This window comes from Neodiprion lecontei, chromosome 3, assembly GCF_021901455.1.
Source record: "Neodiprion lecontei isolate iyNeoLeco1 chromosome 3, iyNeoLeco1.1, whole genome shotgun sequence".
NCBI lineage: Eukaryota > Metazoa > Arthropoda > Insecta > Hymenoptera > Diprionidae > Neodiprion > Neodiprion lecontei.
The window spans coordinates 36,462,007-36,479,534 of NC_060262.1; the positions used below are offsets into that span (position 1 = coordinate 36,462,007).

Genomic DNA, 17,528 nt, shown 5'->3' on the forward strand with positions numbered 1-17,528 from the left:
TTAAAGTCTTCAAGGAATAAAAAAAAAAAAAAACGATTAGGAATAACGGCGTGGTTCCTCGCTCTAGGCGAAATGAATCGATTGATTCGACAAAACCTGTATCGATTTCAGGAAATGGATCAGCTCAATCCAAGCTCACGAACCAGGAGTATAAAAATCCTTTCAGGTCGAGCATAAGTAACGTGCAAGTCTGGAAGAGCGATGAGACAACAGGATGGGCACAATTGCGTGGGCAAAACTACCTCGGTCAGACTATGCTAAACGGGTTTCTCAACCGTACAATCTTGTGAATATCCGGCGAAGCACAAGCAACGCGTGCAGACTCGGGTGCGACATAAGCGCAAGTTGAATTCTCACCTCTCGAGCTTTCATCGAAGACAAATTCACGACTAAGCCATTCTTGCCATTATTTTACTTAGCGTCGAATAATTCTGGATCAAAATTAAACTCCATAAATGGATTTGTAGCTAAAATTAAACCGCAGGCGTGCAGATTGGCGGCCATGTTGGTTCCGTAGTAGAGTTTCCTTGTTTCCTATCCTATAGTTGCGTCCACATTTTCACGCGATCTGACGATCAGCCTGAGCATTATTTGGACCCAAGGCATCATTAATCTGGTTCGAAAGTATCTCTCTATTACCGAGAATTCGTCCAGAGTAATTTATTCGCATTTTTGCCTGGGATGGAAACGGTTCGCTCTTCACCCTCAACGATTTTCGTGTAACACGAGCTAATATGCAAAGCGACGTGTCGACGCTGCTCCATTATTCGGTACGACATAGGTGCGTGTACGTAAAAATACGGGTGTAATATACCGACTCTCTGCGAGCGAACAAATAAACGGAAATTTTTTTTCTTGGTGGTTATTCTTTGTAGAACGGTTCTTCGGCATGAGTGATTGTACATGGTGTTAGCACTTGTATATTTTGTGTAATACTTAATTTGATGGTAGTTCGCCGCTACGGAAGTCCATATCATCGACTCGGAATAAAAGTGTGCTAATACAGGTTATTGATACGGATGTGTTTATCTTTCGAAATCTGGTTCAATGGGTAAATACGCGTTGATACCTCCGCCGTTGGATACCGGAGAAACGAAAAGGGGCAGCTTATGCCTGCAGCTATCGTCTATCGAACAAACATTCTGTGACTGGGAAAACGACAATGAGTTCTAGATGGAAGTTCGTGTCGCCGCATCTAAATTCACGTCATAAACAAGTTACGAGTTTCCGCATGCCGATATACGTATATTAGATGCAGAGGGAAGATGCATATTTACAACCTGAGTATATTACGTGCACAAGTGAGAGACACATTGAACGAGGGTTATTACGTTCGGTCTACGATTTTAGGAGAAAATCTGGGGGCAATCCTCCGTCGACAAAATCTTTGACACACCGTAAACTGAAAGCCAATAATCATTCCCACTGTCCTAAAAGCAGCGACTGCTATCAAACTTTTTCACCGTTACACGATCGATGCAGAAAAATTTTGCGCCACACGTGAGAGCCGAGAATAAACACGTCGCGAAAGTAAAAACTCGATTACGTGGGTGCAAGAAAAATAGGATTGCACGCTACGTGGACTCGGTTATGACGAGGCGGTGCATTCGGTGCAGAAAAAAAAATACGCAAACAGTATGAGAGTTTAGCGGCGACGAAATCGCCGGAAATAAACGTTCCGTGTAAATTGAAACGTGCAACTCTACATCTGCCAACTTTGCACAGCCGCGATTTGCTACAGATGCATGAATTTCGAGCGCAACAAATGATTCGCATTTGCAATCACCCTCGGATCGTCCAAAGACACGGCTTAGTTCGCAGTGAAACATTGTGCCATAGGGAAACAATTAATAGCTTCTATCGAGACGATTGATTTAACCCTACCTTGTTAAATAATACTGCTTTCTAAATAACTGGCTGCTGGATTCTTGTCCAGGTAATCAATGTATTGACATTTCCAATTGAGGCTTCGATTCATTGCGCAACGCTTCACAGCACTCGTTGCAATGCGAGCTGTTCGACTCTTGACTCTTAAGGAACCCTTTAATCCGAGTGCATTTATAAGGTTCGCTACAACAAGCGACACGGCTATTCCGACTTTCACCAGATTGTGTTTAGAGACTTCAGCATCAAACTGTCATGTTAAAGCTTGAAAAACGCGCTCAAGATAAAGACTGCTTCGAAAATCCCCCTCTTTAATATGCCATAACAACGGACGTTCGGAGGCTGTTTGGTAGCCTTTACGACTGGTCGATTCCCGGAATATCTAGCCCTAAATGTACGGAGCAATTCCGGAAAATCAGCGGGGACCACTTTGTAGCGTGAACCACATTTAGTCTCGCTCAAGCGTCTATTTTACACAAGTGTAACGATGTCAAGGTAACAAAGTTTCCAGCCGAAGGTGCAAGGGTCGAGAAACTTGAGTAGGACCTTATTGAAAATTAAATTTCGCGCGATTCGAGGCACGATCATCGGTTCTCGGTCTTGAAATTGGCCTCAGATCTTGGCATCCATTGAGGACGGAACCGTTAGTCTTGGGTCTCGAACCGGCTACTGGGATCCATGTGAGTACGTATCGCCACATCGCGACTCGATAGTAGCCAGAACATGACCAGGGCATAAATATATCCTGGACTTCTTACCGAGAAGCATCAAACGCTGCGTGATTCAGAGACGTGACTATAGCGACCCCGATTTCTCCCCGGCGATTGGACGAGACCGTAAGTCGGTGCAGAAAGCTCATTCGCAACAACTGCACATCTATACGCTCGGATAAAACTGAGCTGCATTCGAAAACGGTTGGAATTTGAGAATTGAAAATGAGAAGAAAAACCTTGAAAAAATCGGGCGAATATAGCTGCAGTATTTGTTTTGGCAGGTTCACACCTCGTGATGTTTACCAGGATTTTTAACGAGCTTCCCCGATGAGTTTGAGGCGTTATTAAACCCGACTGTATACCTGTTTCATCTAGGCACTCCGGGTGTCGTGCATGTACATCATTGTAAATATTTACAGAAGCCGCACGATCTTATGAGCGAAATGAACGCGATCATCGGTCTTTTTGCCCGTACCTAGCTCATCAGGGTGCGGACACTCTACCATTTCACGGACGAATTATTCGTCGACTTGGACCAAAGTGCAGTCAACATAATAATGAGATTTCCACTAAAGATATTACAGAATATTTTATATTATCACTGAAGTAGTTGGTAAATCTGTATTTATGCCATGTGCCGATTAATAACAGTTTTACCCAAGCCGCTTACAACGATTCATGAATCGCTTTTATATTGTCATTCGCAAATTTTTTTATCCGTATTAATCGATCCGTTAATAATTTTATCTTAAAAGAAAGCACGAGAAAGCGCCACTCGAAATCAAGAATACAACGAAAAAAATTTCTATGTTCTAAACTTTTGTCCCACCGTTGCGACATCGCTTTGGTGGTCCAAACCTTACGAATAACGTGTGGAGGGAAGTATCAAGAGTCCACACCCTGGAGCTCATGTTCTCCTCGTAATAATTACGACTTTCTCTGCGGTCATGCGCAGCTTAAGAAAGCTCGATTCAATCAGCGATAAGCAAACTTGTAGACCCCGTTTACACGTGTCAACTTATCTTTGCGTACACACAGTGTAGGGTTTCAAGTCGCCCTGAACCTTGCAGCTTTAAACACAGTTTGCAGCGCGCGTGCTCTGCTGCTTGCTACCGCTACCGCTGAGACTTGGGTATATAGGTATAAAGATTTTGCCGTCACGAGTGAAAATAGAAAGATCAGTTTTATTTTTGTCACCGACAAAGAGACCACGAAGAGTTTTACACCGCGAGACCACGATCGCGGCGTTTCTTGTGCCCACCTTCGTAGTTATAAACTATCGACCTGCACCATGTGGCATGGGGAAGCGGTAAAAGACGAGCTACTCGAATTACGCCCGTCTCTCCGACAGGCAAATCTCTGCCGAACTGTGGAAACCTCGTGATTATTAACGATCGTTGGATCAGTTTCGTTTCGTAAGCGTTCACCCGCTTCCAAAGCCGCAAATCACTCGCCGATCGGCAGAAATCGGTTTCCTCCACATGCCTGCGACAAAGTCCCGCAGATCGAAGTCTGCATAGCCGGGCGGCGTTTCAAGTGCGTTGAAAAATACTTCGAGCCGGTTTATATGTCCCAGATGTGTCTGTCGTCGAATAAAAATACGTAAGAGACAAGAGGCCCCATTGGCCAAGCGGGAGCGGCACAACTGCGAAGCCATAAATCGGACCGTTCTGCCTTTCGCGCCCACGGTAAAATAGCCCCGAGTTCTGTCGATGCGGTTCGTATCGGTTCGGAGTCGAAGCTCGTCGTCGTAAATTAGCCCGACGATATTCGCCGTTAAATGAAAACTTCGCGGTTCGGTGGCGGAAAATTTCTTCCGAGACAGCCGAGATTTCCACAACTACGTGAAATCACACAAGTACACGGACCTTTCACTCGGGACCTTCGAAAGATCTGTTTTTGCACTCGTTTATTGACCTTTGCCAAAAAATTTCTTTACAGTTCAACAAATATGATGAAGCAGAATTTGCGTCTGTTATACTAGGAAATTTTTTCCGTACCGTAATTTCATTTCACGATCCGCTTTCGAGGTAACGAAACTTGTATTCTGAACCGAGTCTCGACTTTCTTCTGCAACTTTTCATGCAAGGCAGGCTTTCCTTCATCCATCTTACGATTTCTACTCCTCGTTAATCTAAGAATTTCCGTTTGAAGATACAATCATTCAAATTTGAGAAGTTAAAGAAAGAGCTTGAACACAAGGAAAGAGCTTTTTTGATCCCAGTTGTCTCTTCTACATGAAATTATAACAGCGAAACAGCTGCGCTCTAAGAAACCTGTGAAGCAAACTGGCACCACCGATCACTTCCGGTATGAAAGAGACTGAAGGAGGCTGATTGAAATCTCGTATTCAGTTCCGCATACTTTGAATCAACTTGAGATTGAACCTGCTAAACATTGTCGGAGTCGATCAAACGGTCACCGAAAAATTGGAATGATGCAGAAAATCAAAAAATAGAAAGTGGTGAGTAGAGTTAGAAGTCAGCCGAGCTGACAGAGGTGCATTCCACTTCCTGGACTTCCCTGAATTGAACACCAAAAGTGCAATTCATCGGCACAAGCCTTCTGACCGGCATTAACTTTGGCGTAGCGTTACGATTTCAGCCGACGTAACATCGTTACATGTTAAGCCTTCAGCACGATCCCCACCAGTGAATGTGAATGGTTCGCGGGCAGGTGTTCGTCACTTCTATTTATAGAACGGTGTCCTACTGTACTCACGGTGGAGCGGCGTTAACGAATATTTATTGTGTTTCTCCGAAAAGAAGAGAATACCGCGGCTTCGCGCGTTACAAAGCTTGCGGCACGCGTCGCCTTGCGCAATATGAAACGCGGTGAAAATCGAGGTGATAAGAAACGGAGCCGCGGGCTTGAGAATTGCACCCTTAGTTCGAAGGACCGTGAGTATCATTTGATGGACGCAAATTCCCAGGCATGAATGATGCGCGTGTTGACTCCCAAGTTACGGTTCCACTAGATTCAGACTCGTAACCGGCGGTCTAGGGTTATATTTTCGAGAAAATATCTCGGGCAAAGTTTTATCAATAACCCCGCGATTCATGGAGAGGGTAATTGATGGGCACGCCATGGCATCGGAATGCCTGCTATGCACCAGTCAACAATTCCATGTACCTCAGGAATTGGAGAAAAAAATATCGCTCGACGATAACACTGGAGTAATCTAACCCAATTTGGATTTCGGACCGGGGACGCTTCGCATTCTAATTTTATTCGTAATCATGTCGTAAAGCTATTCCGATGGTTTTCTCGAGCCCTACTCGATCAGAGAACTCGAATGAACGCGGTTCTGATTCAAAGCACGGTTTTAGAATAGTCGCTTACTACGATTGGCGACGAGCAGAACACCTGACGGAAGTACGGCGGCGTGTGGATGGACCACGAATCACTTAAGAATATGACTAATTGTCATTTATACGAAGAGGAAATGATCCTTTCAGAAGCAAGGAATTTGCGAGAGAGAAAAAATTAACTGCTTCCATTTACGACTAAATATACGGTCGGGCATAAAATATTCGTGCACTGGACGACGGGGAAAAAACTGAAATCTTAGAGCCAATTTCCTAGAAGCTGTGCGTATTTTTCAACACTCGAGAGAAATATCAAAGAAAAAACCTGGAGCTTGGAATCGACTTGAAATTGGTCAGGAATAGTGTTCTATTTCCGCTTTTCTTGTGGCAGAAATATAAAACGCTCCCAATTCCGCGCCTCGTTGTCACAGTTGTCATTCGATAAATATGAGAGTGGTTTCTTTTCCGAAAAGTCAAAGATCCTGCAGACGATTGAAGTCATTTTTACCCGATTACAATAATAATCAGTTTCTAATGCCGCATGAACCCGAAGAGTTTCGTAGAGGCTGAGACTCGAGTCACGTGGCCAAAGTTTTTCTATATTCCAAAAATATTCAGCTTTTCAAAAGGAAAAAAATTAATTGCAACATGTTCGAGCCTCGACGTTTTCCATTTGTCAAAGTTGACCCGAACCGAACTGTTTCGCGGTAACTTCGACCCGTGCCAGCGACGTAAAAGATGCAGGAGAAAGGTAATAACAACTAGCGGTTCATGTGTTTATAGAAAAATCACCTTGACCTTCAACCTTCGTCAACGTTTCACGTGGCAAAAATTTTCCAGTCAGCCAGCTAAGCTTTGCCGGCTTAGCGACGCGGACTGACGCCGGAAGCATACAGTCACGTCAAACCGACTCCTTCGGACGCCTTTCTTGGTTCTAGATTTCCTGGGATAAGTATGCTTGGACTGTACTTTTCACCCAACACCCGACACACTCCGCCATGAAACCCTACGTCGGTGTAAGAATAAAGCCGAACCGAGAGGTTGAAGCCCGCTCGTATGATGCTTGCAGTAAGTGAGCTTTATGCATGATCTAATTGAAGATTATTGCTACGGAAAATACTTACATCCTGTACGCTAATTCACAAGGTCCGGTAAATTTCTCTGTACCGTGATGAAACAGGCACTTGCGTGTCGAAAATCCAATCAAAGTCTGATCAAAAGTATTGCTCGTTTTTATTCTTCTTTATTTTTTTTTTGGGGAAATAAACCCAATCAAATGGGCAACAGCTTTGATGGAAGAATGCAACAACCTTTGATTATTTTGGTATACTGACCCGAAAGCCAAATCGTGGGATGAAAGATTTACGCAAGATTAAAGATCCGCCGCATATAGGTGTCGATGATGCAATTTGTAAAATTAACGAATCGCAAAGTGACGCCTAAAGACTACGCGTAAATATTTGCGAGATGAATTAACACCCAAGTCGACTCGTGACAAGAGGATCACCTCTTATATGTACTGTAGACATTTTGGCAGAGCCTTTTTCATTTAGATTCAACGTGCCAAACTTGCCCACTTGCTTACTCACTGCAGGCTTGCACACTCTGCGTTACTTTCAGAGACGCCGAAATACAACGTAATCTTATTTCAGCTTATCCGACGCTGATCATGTACCAGAAAATCAATAAGCAAACAACTCTCACTAACCACAAATCGGTCAGTTTTTGCACGGTTATCGCAACGAAGACGCCTCTTCGCTTAGATAGTTCACCCAAGCTTTCGGAGCTTTTTCCGTTTTGTTATTCATCCGAGATAAAATGTGGGCAATTATTTTTTTCATTCACTGCCGTAACCGGAGGCTGCAGAATAATATACAAAGCCCACCGCGAGTTCACCACCGGATTTTAACTCTTAAGAGACCATCAGCCGCTTGTTATACCTCACGTCCTACTATCGCGTAGGAACAGGGCTCGGACTCGTAAACTCATTCACAAACCTATCCAGTGCCAGTGGGTAACGGTGAATGAAATTTGACTGACAGCGGCCAGGTGTTGATATAGCCACCTTGCGCAATACAAGGGAAATAAAAAGCGCCGCGCTATACGGTCAGAATAAATTGCTTAACATCCGTGCACCACCCACGTGTTATATGAAAACAGGCGCTCTTTGTTTACGTATATATGTATATAACGAGACAGAGAATAAGAATCAAGCAGGCGTGCAGTCGAATCTGTGTTTAACAATCATCGCTTCTGGCGCTGCAGCTTTTTCAATTATTCTCATGAGTATAGCACCTAATCGCTTTCATGAAACACTTGGCAAACACTTCATTCATTGCCGGGGTCTTGGATCTGCCTTTTAGAAACCTTGAACTTCGTAGTAATAATCCAAAGATTTTAATAAGCATCAATTTTTCTTTTTTCTTTTCCTTTTCCATCTTTCAATTCGACCGATTGCGTCATTAGTGTTGTAAATTTTTAATTGCTACTTCGATGATAACGATACTCTAAGATAAGACTGATTTCGCATTTGGGCCTATATTATAAAATACATAGTCATCCCCAACAAGATCCTGTACACTTCAATCAATCGGTATCGGAAACGAAAAAAAGCTACGCTACGTACAGTGGAACGTTAAACACAAACTGTCAGGTCGTATAGCATCTCTTTTGGCATTGATATGGATATCTATTACAGCATGTGAATACGTATGGTAGTTGCAAATAAAGCTCGTGTCAAGAACCTTTCAGAGTTTTGCATAGAAATGACTGACTTCATTCCCGGCCTTGGGTACAAAAATAAATCCTACGAGATGTAGGTAAAATAGAATTACCTTCACTTTAAATCCATGACACGTGTTCATTCGATTGGTGTGGGTGAACTTTACAGAATAGGATACCTACACTCTGCCAGACACGCACATTACCTAACGATTACGTGACTCTGCCATAATCAATTTGGTCGATGACAAAGGTAAGCAAGGTAAAAGAAATACTAAAAAAACTATTTAAACGATCCAGCGCTCTACTATGATTACGATTTATACGATCGTTGTCCGCGCTGCGACGATTTTTTTTTTTTTTTTTTCTTCCTCCGATTTTCTTATCAACAGATGATTTCGAAAAAAAAAAAACTAATCTTGAAGTGAGATGAGACTCGGATCGAAGTTTTCGAGATGCGAAGCGATGAAATGGGAGGAAAAATATAGCTGTTGAAAAGCTGACACAGAATTTACGATATTTCGGCATCACGTCTGAGAGAGGCGTTAACGTCCATTAATTAAACTTATTATACACGAAGGAAAACAAAAACACAGCTTATGCATGTTACCGCCGCGCGTGAATTGGGTCGTTGAAATAATTCATAGCGTAATAACAGCTGTCACCATACACTAATTGATCGTGACCCAATGACGTCTCCGTCATTTGTCCGGGATAGTTGGGTCGACCACCTATCGGCGTTGAACATTTCGTGAAACATTTAACTGCGCATCTGACACGTGCAACGGCTCAAGCTTCATCGTCAGCCCGTAATAGCATCTAGTCGGATAGCCGAGGACTGGCTGTGTATACACGTCTGGATATAATATCGAGGTGAGAAGACGTGCAAAGAGAAAAACGCTATCTCGACTAATTTTCAAATTCTGTCGAATGAATAATATTTGTTTTAGCTAAGATAAAATATAGATTTTTCCGAACTAAATAAGTGGATACATAACATTTCGAATCAGCGGGGGAAATCAAAGAAATATAACAATCGCATATTCGATCAACGAAAATACTTTACTCCTTATACCGAAAAGTCATTAAGCCTCAGCTAGGCTTTTCGTTCAACAGCCTCAGATGTATATTCTTTAACTGTGAAACTGAAAGAAATATCGTTTCATATTTTTATCGATTGAGAAACGAACTATGTCTACAGCAAGTTGACGAGAATGCGGTATAAATAATGATTTTCCGTTTATTTGAACATTGTCTTGAATTTTCAGAATCGAAAGGGCTAATTACTGTTCACGTTATCGGAGTCTACACGCCTGCGGCAACAGCATGTTGACACTTTTCTAATGTTAGTTATAACAGAGTTAACGGCTTGTAAGCGAGCAGCCGGAGTCAGTAGTTACGGTCAGTAATTATCAGCCGAAAGCGCCTACCGTTTGTCACCTTGAACGCCGCACCGCGTACCGTGTAATCTGAATTCAGGCGTACGGTTCAACCAGTTGATTAATACCTTGTTGCGGTCTATTTTTACAAGGTGGGAATATAAATATAGGCAGAAAAAAAATCATGGAACGCAGTACCTAAGAACGATCTCTGAAGTTTTGAGAAAGTAATGGGAAGAGTGAATGTCTGAGAATGAATAGTTTTGGAATGTTTTACGCGTTTTACACGATCGTTAATCGTCCGGTGAATCTTGTTTGAAGTTAGCTGCTCAACGCGGCTAGATTATCAGGCAGATTTTCTATCCTCTTTATAAATAAAATCCCAAGGGGATCGAGCAGATCGAGCGTGAAACTCACCCTGAAGTTGTTGGATGGTCGCTTGGTACTCGGCTAGCTTCTCGTCAACGTAATCCTGGCTCTGACTCGCGATGATTTCCGCCGTACTCGGACCCGTCGCTTCTTCGTCGCCCTGACTCGGCTCCAACGGCACACCGACGTACTCGTAATCACCGGGTCTGTACGGTGCGATCAGGTATTCCGGTGGACCACAGGGAATCGGTGAACCGCTTCCGCTTCCTACCGGACTCTGCGTAGGCCGAAAATAATTATCTCGCGTGACTGTCAAGTCGAATTTTTGCGACATCGATTTATCCTTGTCAAAAATCGATGACCCCTGAATTCTCGCAGAGTGATTTAGATCTCGAAAAAGAATTTTTCGGATGAAAAATGGGTATTCCCGCTTGGGACATATTTAAATTGTGCAATAAATGACGTAAAAATAACTGTTCGTACACAGAGAGCAAGACGTGTGGGTTCAATTAATTGAACACCTTCAAGCGAAATGATTAGTTTCAAGTTTTCAACCAACTTAACTCAACTCAACAGTATTAGGGAAATATTTTGAACCGACCACTAATTTTTTGAAAAACTCTATCTGCTTATTGAACCCCAAACTATGATTTCAATTGCAGGGTTGCAACATTTAAATTTCGATGTGTAGCAATAAACCACTGAAATTTCAGTGCAATAAACGATATCTTCATAATCCTCAGAGCACGAAATCTGGTGTACATACATAAAAAAATTAATGACTGCAGAATAATTATTTAAAAATCGCGGTAAACGATACGAGTTTTCGGTGAAAACTGCATCCAAGGAGGTTGGAGGGCCAAGAATCGATACTTTTTATTAATTTTACAACGATATAGTCGTTAATTGAGGATTAATAAAATTAACCTACTTGCAAACCGCGATAATATCTCAAAAATTGACATAACCAAACATATTGAAATTATATACAGAAGCTTGGATATCGATGGCTGATTTCATTCAGAAGTCTATATTTCTTACAAATTCACCGAATAAAACTTTTTCCTATTCGCCGATTCGATATTGCCATTTATTGATAATGTGCACAACGACGTTGTGTAATTAAAATCTAAACGAGATAAGCATGTTGAAACCAAAAGTGTTTCATGAGGATCGTAGAAATTATTCTTGTGAATAAAATGAGTCATCGGAGCGTAAAAAATCGTAAGAATCTACCAGATTTTCCATAATTTGTAAGCGATCTAAACATCGATATCCGAGCTTTTGTTTATAATCTCACTATTTCTTGTTTCCGTATTTTTGAAGAAAATATCATTGCTCGCAAACAAACCGTCCGTCGATTCGCTGAATACTCAACATGCTGACGACAGGATGTACATTCGATGAAGACGAATGTTTTTCTCACCTGCGGTGGTAAATAAGGTCGAGGAACCGACCCCGGCGGCAAAGGCGACGGCCATCGAGGTCTCGGGCATTGGATGTATCCCGGCGGTGGTGGACAGCCGAAAATGGGTGACATTCCCGGGGAAATGGGCATGCCCATGGGCACCGGACTCATCGGGTGCATCATGGGGGGATAGCTGAGCGGCGACATGGGGTGCGGGTGCATGGGGGTGGTTGGCCCGCGAGAGCGGTTATGGGGGTGGGGTAAGGAGTGGGGGTGGTTGTGGGGATGGTGGTGGGGCGGGGGTGAGGGACTGTAGGGAGACGCCGGTCGGAACGGACTTGGAGCGCCTGGCCGGTTCGCCCAGCTTCCCGGAGGAACACCGGGAGGCCCAGGCATGCCCGGCGGACGCGTCGGGTGCTGCGACATGTCGCACTACTTTTTTATACTGCTGAAACTGGCCCTCTCTTCGCTGATCAGCATCGCTGTAAATAGATTTATAAACAATCACGTTATTGTCGTCTACATTGGTATGGCCGATAAGGAAATGGGAGATTTTCAGGTTTGAAAGTGCAACTGAAGTTCATCGAGTTGAATTTACAATTATTTGAAACTGAATTTCTCAAGCAGGAGAAAAGAAATTGAGAACGATAATTTTCAGCTACAATTGAATAATTACTGATGACTCTGGAAAGATCCTGTCATCAAATTAATTCTACGATGAAAAAATCACACGTTAATGAACTAGTGCTCATTTTCTTCGTCAACGAATTCTCTACAAATCGAAAAAATCAGTTTTTGGATAACTGTCGAGCTTTTTTATTTGTTGGGCAATTGTTTACCCTGCATCACTTATACTAGTTTTACTAATCATACTTTTTTCGATCAACTGAGAAAACGAATCGAAAATGTGTCCTTGTTATTTGTAGACAGTTCATTTACGGTTTAAACGAGCTCTAGTTCATTTTAAACGTTCAAACAATGCGATTTTTTTCATTGTGGAAACTATTTAATAACGGGATATCTTCACTCAACAATAATTATCCCGTTGTAGCTGAAATTTACGGTTTTAAATTTTGTTCAGTGTTAAACAAATATTGCTTCAACTAAATTCAAATCGATGAACTTTGGTTCCGTTTTCAAGCCTTCGTTATATGATATTTCTGTCTTTACAGCTTTTTGACTGGACTGTACAGTTGTTACATGCTTAAGTATCCTGTTTACATTTCCGCAAGAATCCTCCATACCTACCAATACGATAATAGGTATTATGATGATAAAATTATTTTCAGAATCATGCGCTTTCTTGATTAACACTTTAGTAAAGTAAATTAGATGGAACTGCTCTTTTCTAACTAACCCGCTGTTGGTTACGATAAAAAAAATATTGGCTAAAATAGTTGCGATTTATTTTACATTATCAGATGTGAATTATGTAACAGTTTATTTCTGAAAATTTGTAAAATTTGTGAACCATTGAAATCCGCTCAAAGAAATTTCCACACAGATATGTAAAATTATCTGGATTTCGTAATCGGATATCGTATAGCCAAAATTATTTTTTTCGCGTTGTAAAATTTATGTCAGACGTTGACAGACAGAAGCCAGGCAAAGAAATAAACTATTGTCATCGTCCTGGTTTCTTTAACAAAGTGCAGATCAGGTATGACGTAATTTAACGTAATACTAACGATGAGACATATTACTGCAACTGATTGTGAGCGGGAAAGATCGAGTGATATTCAAAATTTGTAAGTCAGAAAAAGATTGATCGTATATCAAGTTCCTTTCGAAAAAGGTTATATTCAAAGTTTCTTAACAAAGAACTAATGATATGACGTAAAGATTCAAAAGTTCGACACCAAAAGAAGAAAAGACGGAAAGAATTCGAAACTTCTAATTCATAGTGAAGAATAAAAAATTTTTAAATTAGAAAAAAATCGATCGATTACGTAAACGGCGATCTATCAATCAAGTTTCACCCGTCAACCGTCCGTCGACAGATTTTCAACCCAGTTAATATGGCATAACTTTTTTCCCGGACGGTACGAGTATCGTGCAGTTAGTTACGCGATAAAATAAATTCGTAGTACCGGCCACGACAGGCATAAAACATCATTCGGTGAACATGATCGCTTGACCAAGGATTCTTCGAGGAATGCATTCGTTATCCGCCCGCAAGTTTATCTCATGTTATGGAAAATTGCTTGTCGTCGAAGCTCGACATGCTTTGAAATATTCAGGGTACCGGGTGCCAGGCTTTCGATGGGAACGAAATTCATGCCGCTGTAAAAAAAGAACGTTTCTGCCCGAAGAGAACGACAACCGCGTTTCATTATCCAATAGATCGATGGCCATTAAGCTAAAAATAATCGATGCATCACACGTTTGATCTAGGACAAAAAAACAATCGAACACAACTCGAATGAATCGGTAAACATTAATCGATTATATCGTATTTTTTTTGAAACGATGTGTTTGAAACCAAAATTACGTAAATTTCAGTATACAGTCTTGATTATTATAATATTAATATACTTAATATTTTTGAACTTCAGGTAAAAATATTCAATTATCTTTCACTTGTTATGTCAAATAGGTACTCAGCAAAGAAAGACAATGATAATAATTGATACTTTAATCACAGAAATTAATATTGTATTGCGTCTTTCATGGAAGTAAAAAACAAAAACCGATTGTGAGAAAAAATAATCGTATATACTCGATTAATCGGGAAAAATTTATCAATTTAATCGAAAATCGATCATTTGATGATAGTCAGCTGCTGCCGCTCTACTCACGCGCCTCGCATTAATACTGATCAACCTCTATCAAAGGTTCTCGATTCTCTATTTACTAAATTAAATAATCCACGTAATTGATCGCGCTTTATTATTCGTTGATATAATTCAATTGTCTTTAGCTAATAATAAAACGAATTGAGGGCGAATTTCGAGTGAGCTGTTGATTTGTTAAATATCATAAAATATTATTTCGAATTATCGACGAAGTGCTTTGATCTCAATTTCGATCAATTAAAATCCATGTGACCATTAATTTACTTCCCTTTCAATGCATCATCGCTTGATTTAACTTCACGGTTGCGCAACGATCACTAGCGGGAATAAAAATAATTTTTACAGCGATTGCGGGATGGTTATACAGTGGGAAACTTCGCCCACTGTGCAGACGAATCTCGAAGGTGGTCATCTGCTCTTCAGGTTGACTTGTGACTTCGGTCTTTTCCCGTATTTCTCGTCGTTATATATTATCGGGTGCGAAAACTACGCGTGCGTCTAAAAATTCCCCGTTATACTGCGATCGCGGAGATCGTTCGGCGAATTGGGTCTTTGCATTAATAAACAGCCATTATTCACACGTGTATAAAGCAGAGAAACATAAAATAATCAGGTGATATTTTTTTCACCGAAAAAGAAAATTTCCTATGTTATAACGAGCAGTTCAATTTCGCTGATTTTGTAATACATGAGTGACGTCATGCTGTACTTTTCAATCTGCTATATTTCCTTGATTTTTTTGTTCAGTCGAAAAAAGTAAAAATAGCGTTATTAATTTTGGTTTCTCTATTATTTGGTTTTTCTATGCATACATTTTTATTAAAGATCCAGCAATTGTTGGTTTTCACAATTTGTCAAATTTCGCTTAAAACCGTGTTTGCGATTCCAGAATCTGAAAATAACGTGCCGCTTATCATCTGCAGATTTTCATTGACCCGTGATTAATTACTGCGGCATCATTCGCGACACAGTGATTAATTACGATCAATAACGGTCTTGTAATCTCGTCGAATTCTTCGCACGAGCCTTCTTAAATTCCGGGTAATAAATTGGGATGACTAGGAGAGATTTTTATCCAAACGAACTAGAATATCAGTCGTGAAAGCTGCCGCGGTGATCCGGGCAATAAGGAAAATCCTGCGCTCGAACTTTTAGCCAGAGGTCCCATAATGGAACCGAGTGAGCGTTGAGTGAGCAGTTTGTATGGCGCTACGCCAATCCCTCCCGAAATAGTGCGTCGTCTGCACGTACGCGCTATAGAAAGGCCATGTACCGAGATCAACCAAAGAGTTCATTCCCCGCTTATACATGCTACAGTCTGTAATATTTTTCGCAGGCATCGCACGAGCCTTGGTTTTTAACAGTCGCCCGACGTCTACCGGAGATCACCTATTTTTCATGACGAATTAGAAGCCAGAAGATGTCGATTTCACAAGACCGCAGAATTTTGTGCAAAATGTTAATTTTTACTTGAATTTTGACGTGGACGGATGAAACAAATTATTCCGTTATAATTAATTTCGTGCGGCTAATTGAGCAGCGGTTACGGGTTTTTGTTATGTTCGCTAATTGCTGTGAATTTACTGTGGCGTATTCATGGACCATTTTTGCTATGATATATTGACACGCGCACTGTGCAATATTCAGTTGACAAAATTTTAGCTCAGCGATGCTTTGGTTTGACCAACTGCGCATTTTATTTCTGTGCGTTCTCGTTACAATCACAATCCCATCAGTCATGCGTGTGTTTTGCTGGTTACAAGATCGCAGGGAGAAACCTTATCTACTTCCATTAAGTAACGAATGAGTGGCGAAACGAATCGCGGGCCTTGCTACTCGAGTAAAATTAATTAAATCAAGGACGCCCATGCACTTTTTTCGCTACTAATTTTTATGAAAACTTACTACATAATGTGTACGGAAAACAAATAATTTTTAGATTATTTTTATATTCCGTGACTGAATTATTCCGAAAATGACGTTATATTCGTGGGGGAAATTGTTTTCTTAAAAAATAGTTCTTTCCCCCTTGTAGAAGTATTTAATGAATACAAAAACGATTTCTTGAAGGTTCTTCTTGACTGGCATGTGTGAAAAAATTTCCTACATACACTTTGGGCTAAATTTTTCTGCGCCGCAAACGAAATTTCGCTAAAGATGATATAATTCCTCGGAGACGTTTTATCTGTTTTTCGGTGAAAGCTAGTCGAACTTCTATAAAACACTTGGCAGCAATTCAAAAATTAAATAATCCAAAACCAAAAGCCTAACGCTTATGCAAAATTTGAAGATTACAAAATTTCATAATTTGGCAGTCCAAAACTTGAAGCTTGACCACTCAGAAAGTTCTTGAATCGGAAAAACACCGATCAAAGGCACAACGTTTTGCCCGATGGATTAATTAGTAGCGATAATTTCCGGTACATTGTGAAAATGGTCGGTGGATAAAAAATTTGGGCACCTGGTCATCTCCTATGTAAGAAATTCGAGGCATTTCATCTTTTAAACCAGTTCAAAGCACGGCAATATAGACATCAAAGTCGGAGCGATTGTCGTAAAGTATAGACAGTATCGGTAACAACAGAAGTCCTCTGAAATATGGTAGTAAAATATAAAAGCCAGCCAAAAAGTATGCATGTATGGCATATGTCATAAATTCAGGTTATTTAAAAGGACTTAAAAACGGGCCTTGAAAATAGTACAGGAAGTACGATAAAATTCATCAGTGCAATATTTTCCACGTTTCTGAACGCAATTTCAATGCGATCTGTAGGAAGTTATAAGAATAGCTATCTATAATTTATCTCGTGAGTCACGTCAACTCTGAAAACGCGCAATATGTTGAAATAAGATTGTACGTTTTTTTTTGCGATTCGTTTGAGACAGACCAGGTCCTTGGAAAAAATTTACCCTTTGACATTATCATTCTCTATCAAACGGTTGAACATATT

The 17,528-nt window shown here is 40.9% G+C and overlaps 1 protein-coding gene across 1 annotated transcript in view; it reads right to left on the reverse strand.

The window, feature by feature from the left end:
- Window positions 1-17,528, reverse strand: part of LOC107223529 (nesprin-1) — a 137,726-nt gene that overhangs the window by 117,680 nt on the left and 2,518 nt on the right. Inside the window, exons 2-3 of the mRNA XM_046735953.1 lie at window positions 11,801-12,264; window positions 10,423-10,651 (exon numbers count right to left, since the gene is read on the reverse strand). Coding sequence (XP_046591909.1) covers window positions 10,423-10,651; window positions 11,801-12,208 — 637 coding nt within the window. The 5' untranslated portion in view covers window positions 12,209-12,264. The remainder of the gene's footprint in view (window positions 1-10,422; window positions 10,652-11,800; window positions 12,265-17,528) is intronic.